Source organism: Sciurus vulgaris (genome assembly GCF_902686455.1).
Source record: "Sciurus vulgaris genome assembly, chromosome: 4".
NCBI lineage: Eukaryota > Metazoa > Chordata > Mammalia > Rodentia > Sciuridae > Sciurus > Sciurus vulgaris.
Genome location: NC_136464.1, coordinates 98,557,008 through 98,571,046, shown reverse-complemented (window position 1 = coordinate 98,571,046; position 14,039 = coordinate 98,557,008). Strand labels below are relative to the sequence as shown.

The 14,039-nt window shown below is 37.1% G+C and overlaps 1 protein-coding gene across 2 annotated transcripts in view; it reads right to left on the bottom strand.

Moving 5' to 3' along the window:
* The window catches only part of PARP4 (poly(ADP-ribose) polymerase family member 4), a 117,668-nt gene that overhangs the window by 67,866 nt on the left and 35,763 nt on the right, over positions 1 to 14,039 (bottom strand). For both annotated transcript variants that reach the window (XM_079138812.1, XM_079138813.1), the window contains 4 exons: positions 8,842 to 9,002; positions 4,717 to 4,854; positions 2,657 to 2,752; positions 299 to 482 (listed from right to left, as the gene is read on the bottom strand). In XM_079138812.1, coding sequence (XP_078994938.1) covers positions 299 to 482; positions 2,657 to 2,752; positions 4,717 to 4,854; positions 8,842 to 9,002 — 579 coding nt within the window. The remainder of the gene's footprint in view (positions 1 to 298; positions 483 to 2,656; positions 2,753 to 4,716; positions 4,855 to 8,841; positions 9,003 to 14,039) is intronic.

Here is a 14,039-nt window from a genome sequence, read left to right as displayed (position 1 = left end):
AATGGGTGGTAAAAACAAAACAACAATGGAACTTGATGGCAGATGTTCTCATAAAAGCAGGATTTCACATTTGTTAATTAAAATATATGGAATCTGGGTAGTAGATAAACAATAATTATTTAAATGAAAGCATAGTTAATAAAAATAGGAGCAAAGATATAAGTCTATTCGTTGGCACTCAAGTTTTTCTTTGCTTGTTTGGGGGCTTTTTGCTTATTTTTGCTGGGCTGGGGATTGAACCCAGGACCTCACATATTAGTTACACCTCCAGTCCTGCCTGTTTCTTGAATAAAAATACCTCAAATTCCGTGGGGATAGAGGCTGTGTTTGAAACTCCATGCACACTGTCATAGCCAGGTGGTGCTTTGGTTAAGGAAAAGTCCTTCTTGAATAAGTCCATACACTTTCCAAGGGCTACATCACAGATGACCAAGAGTCTGGAGCCATCTGTCTCTCCTGGTTGTGAGTACTTTATGCTTGTGCTACATGTGAAAGGAAATAAGCAGATACTTAGAACTTAGAACTTCATGACAACAACACTTTGCATAAACAGAAAATAGAGGTTGGGCATCCCTCATCCAAAAATCTGAATCTAAAATCTGAAATTCTCTAAAATTCAAAGCTTTTTGAGAATCAACAAGATGTCATAAATGGAAATTCGGTACTTTAATTCTTGTGATGAGTGGTCAAAGTGCTGGAGCACTAAAAATACATAAAATCACCTTTGGGCTATGTGTACAAGGTACACATATATATTTCATGTTTAGACTTGTTCCATCTCTAAGATATCTTATTATAAATATGCACATATTCCCAAATCAGAAAAAATCCAAAATTCAAAACACTTCTGGTCCCAAGCATCTCCAATAAGTGATATTTAACCTGTATTGTTGAAAAAACTTTCCTGGTACATCATTCCAAATTTTACTACTATATTTTAAAAGATTCAAGTTAGAACTTTATTGTACATTTTTTTTATTTTTAAAAATGTAGTGTGACAAATATGTATATTGTCCTTAATTGTGCCATGAAGTACTCAAAGCACTTTGTTCCCAGTGAGAGAATGAATTTTATTGTTTCTCCAAATCTTTGCTAGCCACTAAAATATACATATTTTATTATAGTAAATGCCATACCAGTGAATAAGGAGAAAAAAACTTCACTTATGAATTAGGAAAGATTAGATTGAATTATCTGCACTAAAATTCAGACAGAACATTAAATACCAAGTGAAAAGAACTGGTCAAAGGGAAAGACAGGCATTAGATTCTCACAAAGCTTTCTTGTATTCTGCCATGCCTTCTGAACAAATGAGACATAAAAATTTCAAATGACACCCAAAAGAGAGATTGATTCTGTTTCCCTTTCTTTGGGAATTGGAACCTTTAATAAAACAAGTCTTGCTGTTAGGAACATGACTAGGTTGTATTTTGTGGGGGACAAATCTTTGGGACACACCATTTTGTGGGAATACTATGATTGAATCCAGGGTGCTTTGCCACTGAACTACACTCCTAGCCTTTTTACTTTTTATTTTGAGGCAAGGACCTCTAAATTGCTGAGGCTAGCCTTGAACTTTCTATTCTCCTGCCTCAACCTCCCAAGTTGCTGGGGTTATAGGCCTGAACCATTCCAACAGACCAAGACACAACTTTTTTAGGAACAAGACCAAAATGTCAAAGTGTTGCTGGAGGACTCTTCTTTGTTCCACTTTCTAAGACTTGTACTTTAGAAAACAAAGAAACAAACAAATAAACAAACAAACAAACAAAAACCAGTTTCCCTCATTCCTCCTATGAACATCTCCACTTCTGTGGGCACTTCCCCTTTTAATTTACAAACATGCTTCCATCCTTCCCATCAAACCTGTCCTTTACTTTGACTGTTCACCTTCTATCGCCTCCCTTCTCACCACCCCCATGACAGATGAGTCTACTGACTACTCCTCAATCCATTGCAATTTGCTCTATTCAAAATAATTCCTTTTTTTCTTTTTAAACAGGGAAAAGAACACATATATACACAAATCATTACATGTCTAAGGCATGGAGTATTAAATTTCTTTGTTTAGACTTCCTCACTGAAGCCCAAGCTGCTGAAAGTCACTGAGGACTTCAATTTTGTTAAATCAAGGAAATGCCTAGGAAAACATGGTAACATCTGAAAAATATTACTTTGTAATATTGTATACATGCAAATTTATAATATAAATGTTTAAAGAATAATAATGAGAAACTCCATATAGTGACTGCCCAGTTCAAGAATGAGAGGAGGTCAGGAGCTGCAGAAATAAAGATTGCTGGAGAAAATAGAAAGAGACTAGAAAGGAGGTGTCCTGCCTGCTATTTTAGCTGCATGTCTGATGGCAAGATCTCCTGTGTGTCCTGAGTGTTCCCATATGTTACATGGGGATAATAAGATGAGTTACTCCAAAGCACTGCTGTGAGGATTCAGTAAGTCTATATATGTAAAAGCTCTTCGGTGAATAAAAATCACTAAGATGATTTCAGATGTAATTTCCTCAAACATTCACCACAAAAGACCTGCTTCTACATTACACTGAGAAAACTGATTGTTTTCAATGCTTGGTTTTGTGGGTAAGAAGATTCTTGGGGTATGGGAATGAGAAACATGATTCAGGATAGAACATACTAACCTGAGTGAATCACTGAAATAAATCCCACTCCCAAGATTTCCAATGTCTGTTCTTTGTACGCCACGATCTTCAACTACTTTGGGTAAAAGTAACCCTCTGAAAAGGAAAGCTCATTATAATGACTTACTAGAAAAAATATTTTATTATAGCCTCATCAATTCAGCAGAGATGCTAATTATAAAGCATGACATGCATTTCTTTAAAATGGCCAAATACAGTTTGCCCTTCATATCCACAGGTCAACCAGCCACAAATTGAAAATATTCTGAAAAATATAATTTCATCTGAACTGAACATGAATAGGCTTTTTTTCTTGTCATTATTCCTTAAACAATATGGTACAATGACTACTTATTTATTTTTATTTTTTTGATAGCAGGGATTGAAGACAGGGGTGCTTAACCACTGAGCCACATCCCCAACCCTTTTTTATATTATATTTAGAGACAGGGTCTCACCAATTGCTTATGGCCTTGTTAAATTGATAAGGCTGGCTTTGAACTCATGATCCTCTTGCTTCAGCCTCCTGAGCTGGGATTATAGGTGTACACCACTGTGCCCAGCGAGTACAACAACTATTAGCATAACATTTATATTATATTACATATGACAAGTCATCTGGAGCTGATTTAAAGTATATGGGAAGGATTACATAGGTGCTACACACAAAGGCCATTTTATATAGGACCCTTTAGCATCCAAAGATTTTGGTATCTGAAAGGGTCCTAGAAGTAATTTCCTGAGGATACTAAGGGGTGATTGTAATTTCCCAGAGGAGCTCCACATGCCATTAAACAATCACAAGCTATGGCTGATTTTTCATCACTATCTTGACCAGTGCTGGGCTGCTAGCCATAGCTCTTGTTTCCTCCAGGTGAGGCTCCAGTGTAAAGTGCTGAATGCACCTCTCCCTTGCTTCTGGACTTTCAGTATTCAGTGAACCCTTTGCAATGAAAGTTAAACCATAGTTATCTCTACAAATGCAGGTAAAGGAAGACTTCTGTCTTTCATTATATATACATCTACTGAACTGTACATTAGGAAATTGAATTAATTTTAAAAATGGTTTTGGTCTTATACAGAAAGGCCATTTCTACTCAAAGACGATTATTTTTCCCCATATTTTTTATTGGTGCATTATAGCTGTACAAAATGGTGGAATTTGCTGTCACATATTCCTACACGTATGAAGATAAAAAAAACTTCCAATTTTTTTATTTAGTAATTTTTTTTTTTTGGCAGTGCTAGGGAATCAAAAAAGGTACCTTGTACTTGCTAGGCAAGTACTCTGTCTCTGAGCTGCATCCCCAGTCCTGAAGTTTCTTCTTAAGTACTTAATTAAAAGACCTAAATGGCGGGGCGTGGTGGTGAAGGCCTATAATCCCAGTGGCTGGGGAGGATCGAGAGTCAAAGCCAGCCTCAGGAATGGCAAGGCGCTAAGCAACTCAGTAAGACCCTGTCTCTAAATAAAATACAAAATAGGGGCTGGGGATGTAGCTCAGTGGTTGAGTGCCCCTGAGTTCAATCCCTGGTACCAAAAAAAAAAAAAAAAAAGAAAGACTTAAATGTACTTGTAATTTCACTTGCCCCTGTAACTTCATTTTCAGCCCTAATATTAAGTGGTTATTCAAAGAAAACAGAAATGTAGAGTTATGTTTTGGATCAATAATTCACACTATTTCATACTCTAATTTCTAGACTGTTCTCTTTTTAAAGTGTTGGGCTATACTGAGACTTGATCCACATGGAAGAGTTACAATACACATGGAAAAATATAGAATTTCTTTTCTTCATATGATACGATCTTGAAGGAGTAATACATACCTTCCTAACACATTTTTAAAAATACAGAATTTAAATTACATACTTAATTATTAAGTGTTTAATTTTCTCTAGAATGCAGTAAATTTGATTTTAACTAAAGATCCACGTAGTTTGTTTATTTATTTTGGTGCTAGGAATCAGAGACTCATATAATTAGGAAAAAGAAGGAAAGTAAGTAAAACACTTCATATTTATTAGTCTGAAATTTTTGAAAAATAAAGATGGTATACCCTTACCTGGACAAGATTCCTACAATGTTTCGTACAGGAGATCCATGCAGCAAGGACCTCACATTGCCAAGTTTGCTCACAAACTCTGTGGCCTCATTCACTTTGCCAACTCTAAATATCTGCAAGATACCTACTGAACTTTTACTGTAAGGAGTAAAAGAAAAACCTTGAGATTACATAATCCTGAAACAACTCAAATGTTCATTGTCAGGGAAGTGATTTAATGAATCACAACACAACATATTTTGCAAATCTATGCAGTGTTATAAAATCGCATTCTTAGAAAATAATGATATGATGCAAAATTTACAGTAAAATACATATATTTTACAATATTTACAGTAAAATACACATGAACTACATATAAAAGAGTTTATTGAGCCATGACAGATTCTAGCCAGAAAAAGAGATGACTGGGTCCTGGGAAAGTTCTCACAATTACCAGCAGCAAAGATAGCTATCAGTTGGAAAAATGTTCCTATTGTAAAGTATAAAATCTAAAAGATCACAAAACTTTATGATCATATGATCCCAAATTTTTTCAATTATACGACATAGAGAACATATAGTTTCATTCATGTACATATACAAGGGTCCATATGTATGTGAATACATGAATGAACCCATTGAATCTGCTTTCATGTGAAAAAATTCATTAATTTAATATGTGATGAGTATTATTTCCAATGCCTGAAAGAAAGGATAATGTTCTTCCAGGTATTGAAAATAAGATAATATGGTCTCTGGATTCATGGAGTTTACATTCTAATTAGAGAGACAAAAATTAAGCTTTACCAAATATTTTATTTAACATTCGACTAAAGAAACCAACCAGGTTCAGAAAAAGGGTAATTAGAAAAGCCATCCCTTGGAAGTGGCATTTATTGGAATATAGCATGATACAATGTGTATTTTAAGATCTAACTGGGATGTTATAGGAAAAATGGATGGATGGGTTAAGAGTGGAAAAGAACAGAAGCCCAGTGTGGTGGTGCACACCTATAATACTAGGAACTTGGGAGGCTGAGACAGGAGGATCACAAGTTCAAAGTCAGCCTTAGCAACTTAGTGAGGCCTTAAGTAATTTAGCAAGACTGTGTCTCAAAATAAAGAATAAAGGGCTGGGGATGTTGATTTAGTGGTTAAGTGCCCCCTGGGTTCAATCCTTGGCATATATAAAAAAAGAGAGAGTGGAAAAGAACATCAGGAAGGGTGTGACAATGGAGTGGATAGCATAATGTGACCTAGACCAAAGATGGCACCAGAGTAATGAAAAGAAGCTAATGGATAAAAGACACTTTGGAGGCAGAATGGAGAGAACATGATGATATGGGGATGAGGGACAGGGTGAGGCTGCAATGGCTCTTGGTGTGTGTTATGGTTTGGATATGAGGTGTCCCCCAAACATCCTGTGTCAATGTAGGAATGTTAGAGGTATAATAATTAGATTATAAGAGTTGCAAACTAATCAGTGAATTAATTCATCTGATGAATAATGTGAATAGACTAACTAGGTGGTAACTGTAGGCAGGCAGGGCATGGTGGAGGAAATAGGTCACTGGAGGCATGCCTTTGAAGTTTAAATTTCCCTGGTGCCTTGGTTGCTCTCTCTGTGTCTCTGCTTCCTGGCCATCATTTTCTAAGCTGCTGTCTTCTGCTATGCTTTTCCATCATAATGCTCTGCCTCATCTTGGGCCCAGAGCAATGGAGTTGGCGACCTTGGACTGAAACCTCTTAAACTGTGAGCTCAAAATAAACTTTGACAAAAAGCTGACTAACACAGTAGGCAACCAAGATAGGGAGGCACAGAGGAGTCTGGGGGTACTGATGGGGAATTGTGGTGTGGGCTATAGAAGGGCCACAAGAATTTACTGTACACTTTGTCCCAGTCCCATGTTCATTGACATTGGCTATGAAGGGGGTATTTACACAACAGAACTCAGCAAATGCTATCAATCAGGACATTAATTTCAGAGAGTGACTTACCGCCATACCACAAGGTGAAAAGAAGAAAAAAGTAATTTGATCTACACAATGTTCTATATATAAATGTTAACAACAGTTATATTATCCCTGGATTATCTCTGGATGATGAGATTTTTGGTGATTTTTAACTTTCTTCATAGTTTTACACTGTTATGAGCCAGGCTATATGGGCAATGACCAAACAGACTCCATTTTACACTGGGACTCCAGGTCATGTTGGAACTGCTTCTCCCATAGGAACACCCTACCTCTGTACCCATCAACAATTGCTTAGCATAGCATGTCTGGCAATACAAAATGACAATTCATATACAGTGTAAAATTGTTCTCTTTTTGGTTCCCATTTTTTCTTGGACAATGTACCCTGTCAGAGAATGATTGTCTAGATGTTAGTAACCATTCTTTAACTTGTACTCAACTAGGGCCATTTTGACCCACTTCTCATTCTGCTTATGATTTTAGATCTCATGATGTTTGTTTGCAGTTTTGCATCACAGCAACAGCCACTTATGATTAATGCACTGACATGCTTTACTTATGGTATAAAATGTGTACTCTAACCCCTGCAGGGGGTTGAAGGGTATAGACTTGCAGCCTGCCTCTTAGTCCCACCAGCTGGTGAATAAAGATGGTTCCCTTTCCTGCTTTAAGATCAACTCGGTGATTTACTGCAATCTTGCCATAACAACCTGGTTTCTAATCTTTAAGCAAAGGATATTGCTAGAGAAAATTAATATGATGAAGTCCATGATGGAAGAGTGGCCAGGACTGGTTTTATAGGGTGGTGGAAAGCCAGGTCTCAAAACAATTATAACACCTGGGCGTGGTGGGGCACACCTCTAATCCCAGTTGCTCCAGAAACTGAGACAGGAGGATTGTGAATTCAAAGACAGCCTCAGCAAAAGCAAGGCACTAAGCAACTCATTGAGACCTGTCTCTAAATAAAATAAAAAATAGGGCTGGGGATGTGGCTCAGTGGTTGAGTGCCCCGGAGTTCAATCCTCAGTAACCCTCCCTCCAAAAAAACCAATTACAACAACAAATCCCCATGGAATCCCAATTTGTAGCATTTGCTGATTTCCATGGTGCAAATCCTCTCACCATGGTTGATTTTAAACTACTAATGGGTTGTTTAAATTCAAAAATTCTAAATTTTTAATTTGACTGTGGTTCTTGTAAGCCTGTACATATGGCTATATCACACATTGTATCTAAGGATTGTGCTTGACTGATAGAGGGTAAAATTGGCTTATGATTATGAGATCTGAGATACCAGAAATGCTGCAGGGGGAAAGAAAGACCAGGTTGAAAGAGGTCAGTCCCTTCCTCTAGAACAATCATCAAATGAGTTTCTGGACCTTGATGCTGGGTCCAGATTCTCGACTACAGAATTCTCAGAGGTTGCAACATCCATTGAAGGCTTGTCTGAGCAGCTGATCCATCACGTTTGTTGTCACTGTAGAATGCACACCAGTTTAAGACTATGGGCATGCACAGTCAGCAGGATGCAAATGGAAGAAATATTTAGGAATTCTATGATTCTTGATATGTTTTTCAGGTTTTCAACTAGTTTTTCATGCTACAAAGTAGCCACATTAGAAGCTGGCACAGCCATATTCCTGTATGTTTAAATCTCAATTTAAATGAATTTCTCCTGTAATACCTTTCCAAGCACAGATTTAAATACCTTTAGATATGTGTTTATTTTATTTTATTTTTTGTGGTGCTGGGGGCTGAATTCAGGGCTTCACACATGCTAGGCAGGTGCTCAATCACTGAGCTATATCCCTATTCCCTAAAATTTTTAATTAATCCCCAATAAGATTAAGTACTTTGAAATTGGAGTGGAATAGCAGAAAGCCTTTACAAGCACCTAGGCCCTACTGTAAATACAGAAGTAATCTATCATCACAACATAGCTATCTTGTTACTGAGGATTAAATTTTCTAGGTAGTTATCCTCCTGATCAGCTCATTAACAGAATCTCAAAGAGCATTACATCATAAAAGATCCTAAATAGCAAAATATAGGTTGGGTATATAGCTCATTGGTGAAGCACTTGCCTGCCATGAGCAAGGCTCTGGATTGGATCCTCAGCACCATGCATACATAAACAAAAATCCAAAGAAATTCCTTCATGCTTACCTGTGGTAATTCTGTAATACCTCTTGTTTAACCCAGGAAAATTCTTTAGTATTTGGTTCAACATGTTCAATCTTGCATCTCAGAGCTCGGTATTTGGCAAGACAAGGTGGGTTGGGTTTGGAAAAATGAGTTTCACAGACATTAACCATGTCTCTTATTAGCTATAGGTAGAAATGACAGATGTAAGAATCACCAAATATCAAAGTTAATTTATATTACATCAACAGTTTCACAAAAGGATTGGGTAAAATTGATTTTTTCCCAAAGATTTTCATCAATATTTGCTGTTAGTAGTGTATTAAAGTTAATAAAAACCAGTTATGGTGTTGCACATCTGTAGTCCCAGTTACTGGGAATGCTGAAGAAGGAAATCACTTAATCCCAGGAGGAGTTCAAGGGCAGGCTGAGAAACACAGCAAGGCCCCATCTCAAAAATAAAATAAAATGAAAATTAATAAAATTGCCTCACTGATAATATAATGTAAGTATACATTAGTATAACATCATTGTTAATAAGTTGTTTGGAGATACATTATTCATTACTCCTCATTATGGCACTGATGTAGGAACTGTCCTCATTGTATAGAAGAGGAAAGTGAGGCTCTGAGAAGTTAGATCAGTTGTTAGAGATCTCGAAGCAAAGTTGGGTGTGGTGGTGCATGACTGTAATCCCAGTTTGGGAGGCTAAGGTAGGAGAATCAGGAGTTCAAGACCATCCTGGGCAATTTAGCAAGGCCTTCTCTCAAAATAAAAATAAAAAGGGCTGTGGATGTAGCTCAGAGGTCCATGCCTCAGGGTATAATCCCCAGTAGCACCAGAAAAAAAAAATCCCGCAATAAGAAGGTGATAGTCATTAGAGAGAATCTCAGATCATTAGACTTCAAGTCCAATGCTGCTTTAAAAAATTCATTTTGTGTGTTCCATTTGGAGGTACTGTGTAGTCATGCACATAATGATATTTCTGTCAATAATGGACCACTTAACAGTAGTCCCAGAAGATCATAATGGAGCTGACAAATTTTTACCACCTAGTGACAGGATAGTTGTAGCTGTCATCATGTCTTAGCACAACGCATTACTCATGTGGGGTGATACTGTGTTGCTAATCATATAAAAGAATAGCACAGGGCTGGGGTTGTAGCTCAGTGGTAGAGTACTAGGTCCAATATCAGCACCACATAAAAATAAAGGTACTGTGTCTGTATACAACTAAAAAGAATAGAGCATATGGTTATGCACAGTACACAATACTTGATAATGACAATAAAAAACTATGGTACTGGGTTATATATTTACTATACATAATTTTATCATTATTTTAGTGCACTCCTTCTACTAATTAAAAAAAAAAAAAGGTTACTATAGCTGGGCATGATGGTGCACACTTGTAATCCCAGAGACTAGGGAGGCTGAGGCAGGAAGATTACAATTCAAGGCCAGCCTTGGCAATTTAGTGAGACCCTGACACAAAATAAAACTAACATGGTTGGGCATATGGCTCAATGGTAGAGCACCCTGGATTAACCTTAGTTTTACACACAAAAACGTCTACTGTAAACAGTATGTCATCTTGTGTAGGCAGCAGTCTCATATATGTTGTATTTAATGCATCTTTTTTTAAAGTTTTCTTTAGTTGCAGATGGACACAAAACCTTTATTTTATTTATTTTTATATGGTGCTGAGGATCAAGCTCAGTGTCTCATATGTGCCAGGCAAGTGCTCTACCCACTGAGCTACAACCCCAGCCACTAATGCATTTCTCAATTACATCGAGTGATTGACTTGTACTAGGTTTATATAAGTAACTCACATGTTTATATGATCATGAAATCACCTAATGATGTAATTCTCAGAATGTGTCCCTATTGTTAAGTATGCAGGAATGTGTATCATGTTCAAAGGATAAGAAGGCAATAAGGGAAAGGTCCATTTCCTGAGAGGGTACTGGAATATCCCTTCATCTATTCCTAGGTCCTGTAGCTTGGAGGAAGGGATCAAAGCTCATAGGTAATGTGAATTATATTTAGTCTATGGATTTGTTGCTTTAACATCTTTGAGATTAAGAATATATTTGAGGGAAGCACTGGTCATTCTGCTTTCATGCATCTTTATGACCTGGATGTGTGAAGGGACTTGCTAACTATACCTCAAATCCACCAGTCATAAAATAAGAAATAATGTATTTTTTTGTATAAAAGCAAAGACCTTCTATGTGGTAGAAAGTAAACAAATCAACCACCACCATCAGGAAAAAAAATTTCACCATAAGCAAACTAAAAAGATAAACTGGAAAAATATTTGTAGTTCATATCATAGACTACACACTCCAACATACAAAAAGTTTTTAAAAATTATAAAGAAGATAGGCATGGTGGTACACACTTGTAATCCCAGCAAATGGCCTTAAATTCAAAGCCAGCCTCAGCAACCTCGGGACACCCTACCTTGAAATAAAACAGTAGGAATAAGGATGTGGCTCAGTGATAAGAGTGTCCCTCAGTTCAATCCCTAGTGCTGGAAAAAAATTATAAGAAAAATATCAAGATCCATAATATAAAGAGGGAAAGGACAAGAACAAATAGTTCATTGAAAAAGAAACAAATACATAAATGGTTCTTAATCTTAGGGCAGATTCTCAGTCTCCTGATTTGTTGAGAAACCATTTCTCATCCAAAAGATTGGGAAAAAAATATAAATATTTGAAAATTATGCTCTTGGTAAGACTACAGATAACAGAAACATTCTTACATAGTGGAGGGGCCAAATGGTCTAACACCTATGAGGGAATCAGATAATATCTATCAAAATTACAGCGGCACTTATCCTTTAAGCCAGCATTTCTACTTCTATCCCAGAGATATTTCTGAATAAGTATGAAATGACAAATATAAGGTAATTCATCATGGCATTACTTGTAGCAAATACCAGAAATAATTCAAATGTCTGGCAAGAAGATATATACATATTATATGGCTCATCCCCACACGCACAGTGGAAAATTAGAATAATAGGATATATTGAGAAAGCAAGATGTGAAATAGCAAAGATAGTATAGCACTTTTTGTAAAAATGAGAATAAGAATATATGTTTGTACATTTATTGCATAAAGAAACTCTGCAAAGACAAAAAAGAAAGAAAGAAAAATGATTACTTACTGGAGTGAGGGAGAGAATGGGGTCAAGGTGTGTTATGGTTTGGACCTTAAATATCCCCCAAAGGCTACATGTTGAAGGCCTGGTTACCAACCTGTAACACTATTGGGAGTGGTGGAACTTTTAGAAGGGGCGCATAATGGAAGGAAACTAGGTTATTGGGAGTGTGCCCCTGAAAGGGATATGGGAACTGCAGTCTCTCCTCTTTTTCTTTTTGCTTCCAGGTCACCATGAAGTAAACAATCTCCTCCACCACAAACTCCCATGTGCCTTGCCACAGGCATGTAGGCAATAGGGCCAAAAAACTATGCACTGTAATCTCTGAAACTGTGACCCCAAATAAATATTTTTTCCTCGTTGTTTTTCTCAGGAATTTCGTCATAGCTATGGAAAGATGATTAACATAAGGGGTCAGAATAGAATAAAGGTAGTTTTCTGAGTGCAGATATCCTTCAGTATCATTAGGCTTTGTTTTGGGGACCACCCTCAGATATCAAAAACTTTGGATGCTCAAATCTCTTATATAAAATGCATCAAATTTATGCACATTCTCCTATAGACTTCAAATACTCTCCAGAAGGCTTATAATGCCCAATACAAAGTAAATGCTATGTAAGCAGTTGTTATACTATATTGTTCAGGGAATAATGGTAATAAAAATCTACATGTTCAGTATCAATGCTTTTTTTTTTTTTTTCTTGCGTTGCTGGTGATCAAACACAGGGCTTTACACATGCCATGTAAGCACTCTACCACTGAGTCACATCTTCAGTCTCCAGATGTATTTAAAAATATATATTTTTGATCCTTGGTTTGTTGAATCCACATACACAACTCAGAGGGCTGAATGTATATCTTTGACTCATGCAGGTACATTATCTATTCAAAACAAGTTTAAAAAGTATTTGGGGGGCTGGGGATATAGCTCAGTCAGTAGAGTGCTTGCCTCGCAAGCCCAAGGCCCTGGGTTCAAATCCCTAGCACCGCAAAAAAAAAAAAAAAAGTATTTGGATGGTTATCAGAAGACATTGCCTCTCTTTAAAAAAATTTTTTTTGTACTTGTAGGTGGACAGAATGCCTTTATTTTATTTATTTTTACATGGTGCTAAGAATTGAACCCAGTGCCTCATACATGCCAGGCAAGTGCTCTGCCACTGAGCTACAGTCCCAACCCATACATTGCCTCTTAGTACTGGGCAATACAGTACTTTACAGTACTGGGGATCAAACACAAGGCCTTGTGTAAGCAAAGCAAATGTTCTATTGCCAAGTTACATCTCCAGCCCTAATGACAGATTCTTTTTTTTTTTTTTTTTCTTATCTCCTCTACCTGCTATGCAGAGGAAATGGGCTTTTATTTATTTATTTATTTTTTTTATTGTAAACAAATGGGATACATGTTGTTTCTCTGTTTGTACATGGCATAAAGGCATACCATTTGTGTAATCATAAATTTACATAGAGCAATGTTGTTTGATTCATTCTGTTATTTTTTCCCTTCCCCCCACCCCTCCCACCCCTCTTTACCCTCTATACAGTAGTTCCTTCCTCCATACTTGCCCCCCTCCCTAACCCTAACTCTAACCCTTCCCTCCCCCCCATTATGTGTCAACCTCCACTTATTAGCGATATCATTCGTCCTTTGGCTTTTTGAGATTGGCTTATCTCACTTAGCATGATATTCTCCAATTTCATCCATTTGCCTGCAAATGTCATAATTTTATCATTCTTTATGGCTGAGTAATATTCCATAGTATATATATACCACAGTTTCTTTATCCACTCATCAATTGAAGGGCATCTAGGTTGGTTCCACAGTCTGGCTATTGTGAATTGAGCAGCTATAAACATTGATGTGGCTGTATTTCTGTAGTATGCAGATTTTAAGTCCTTTGGGTATAGGCCAAGGAGTGGGATAGCTGGGTCAAATGGTGGTTCCATTCCAAGTTTTCTAAGGAATCTCCACACTGCTTTCCATAGTGGCTGCACTAATTTGCAGCCCCACCAGCAGTGTATGAGTGTACCTTTCTCCCCACATCCTCGC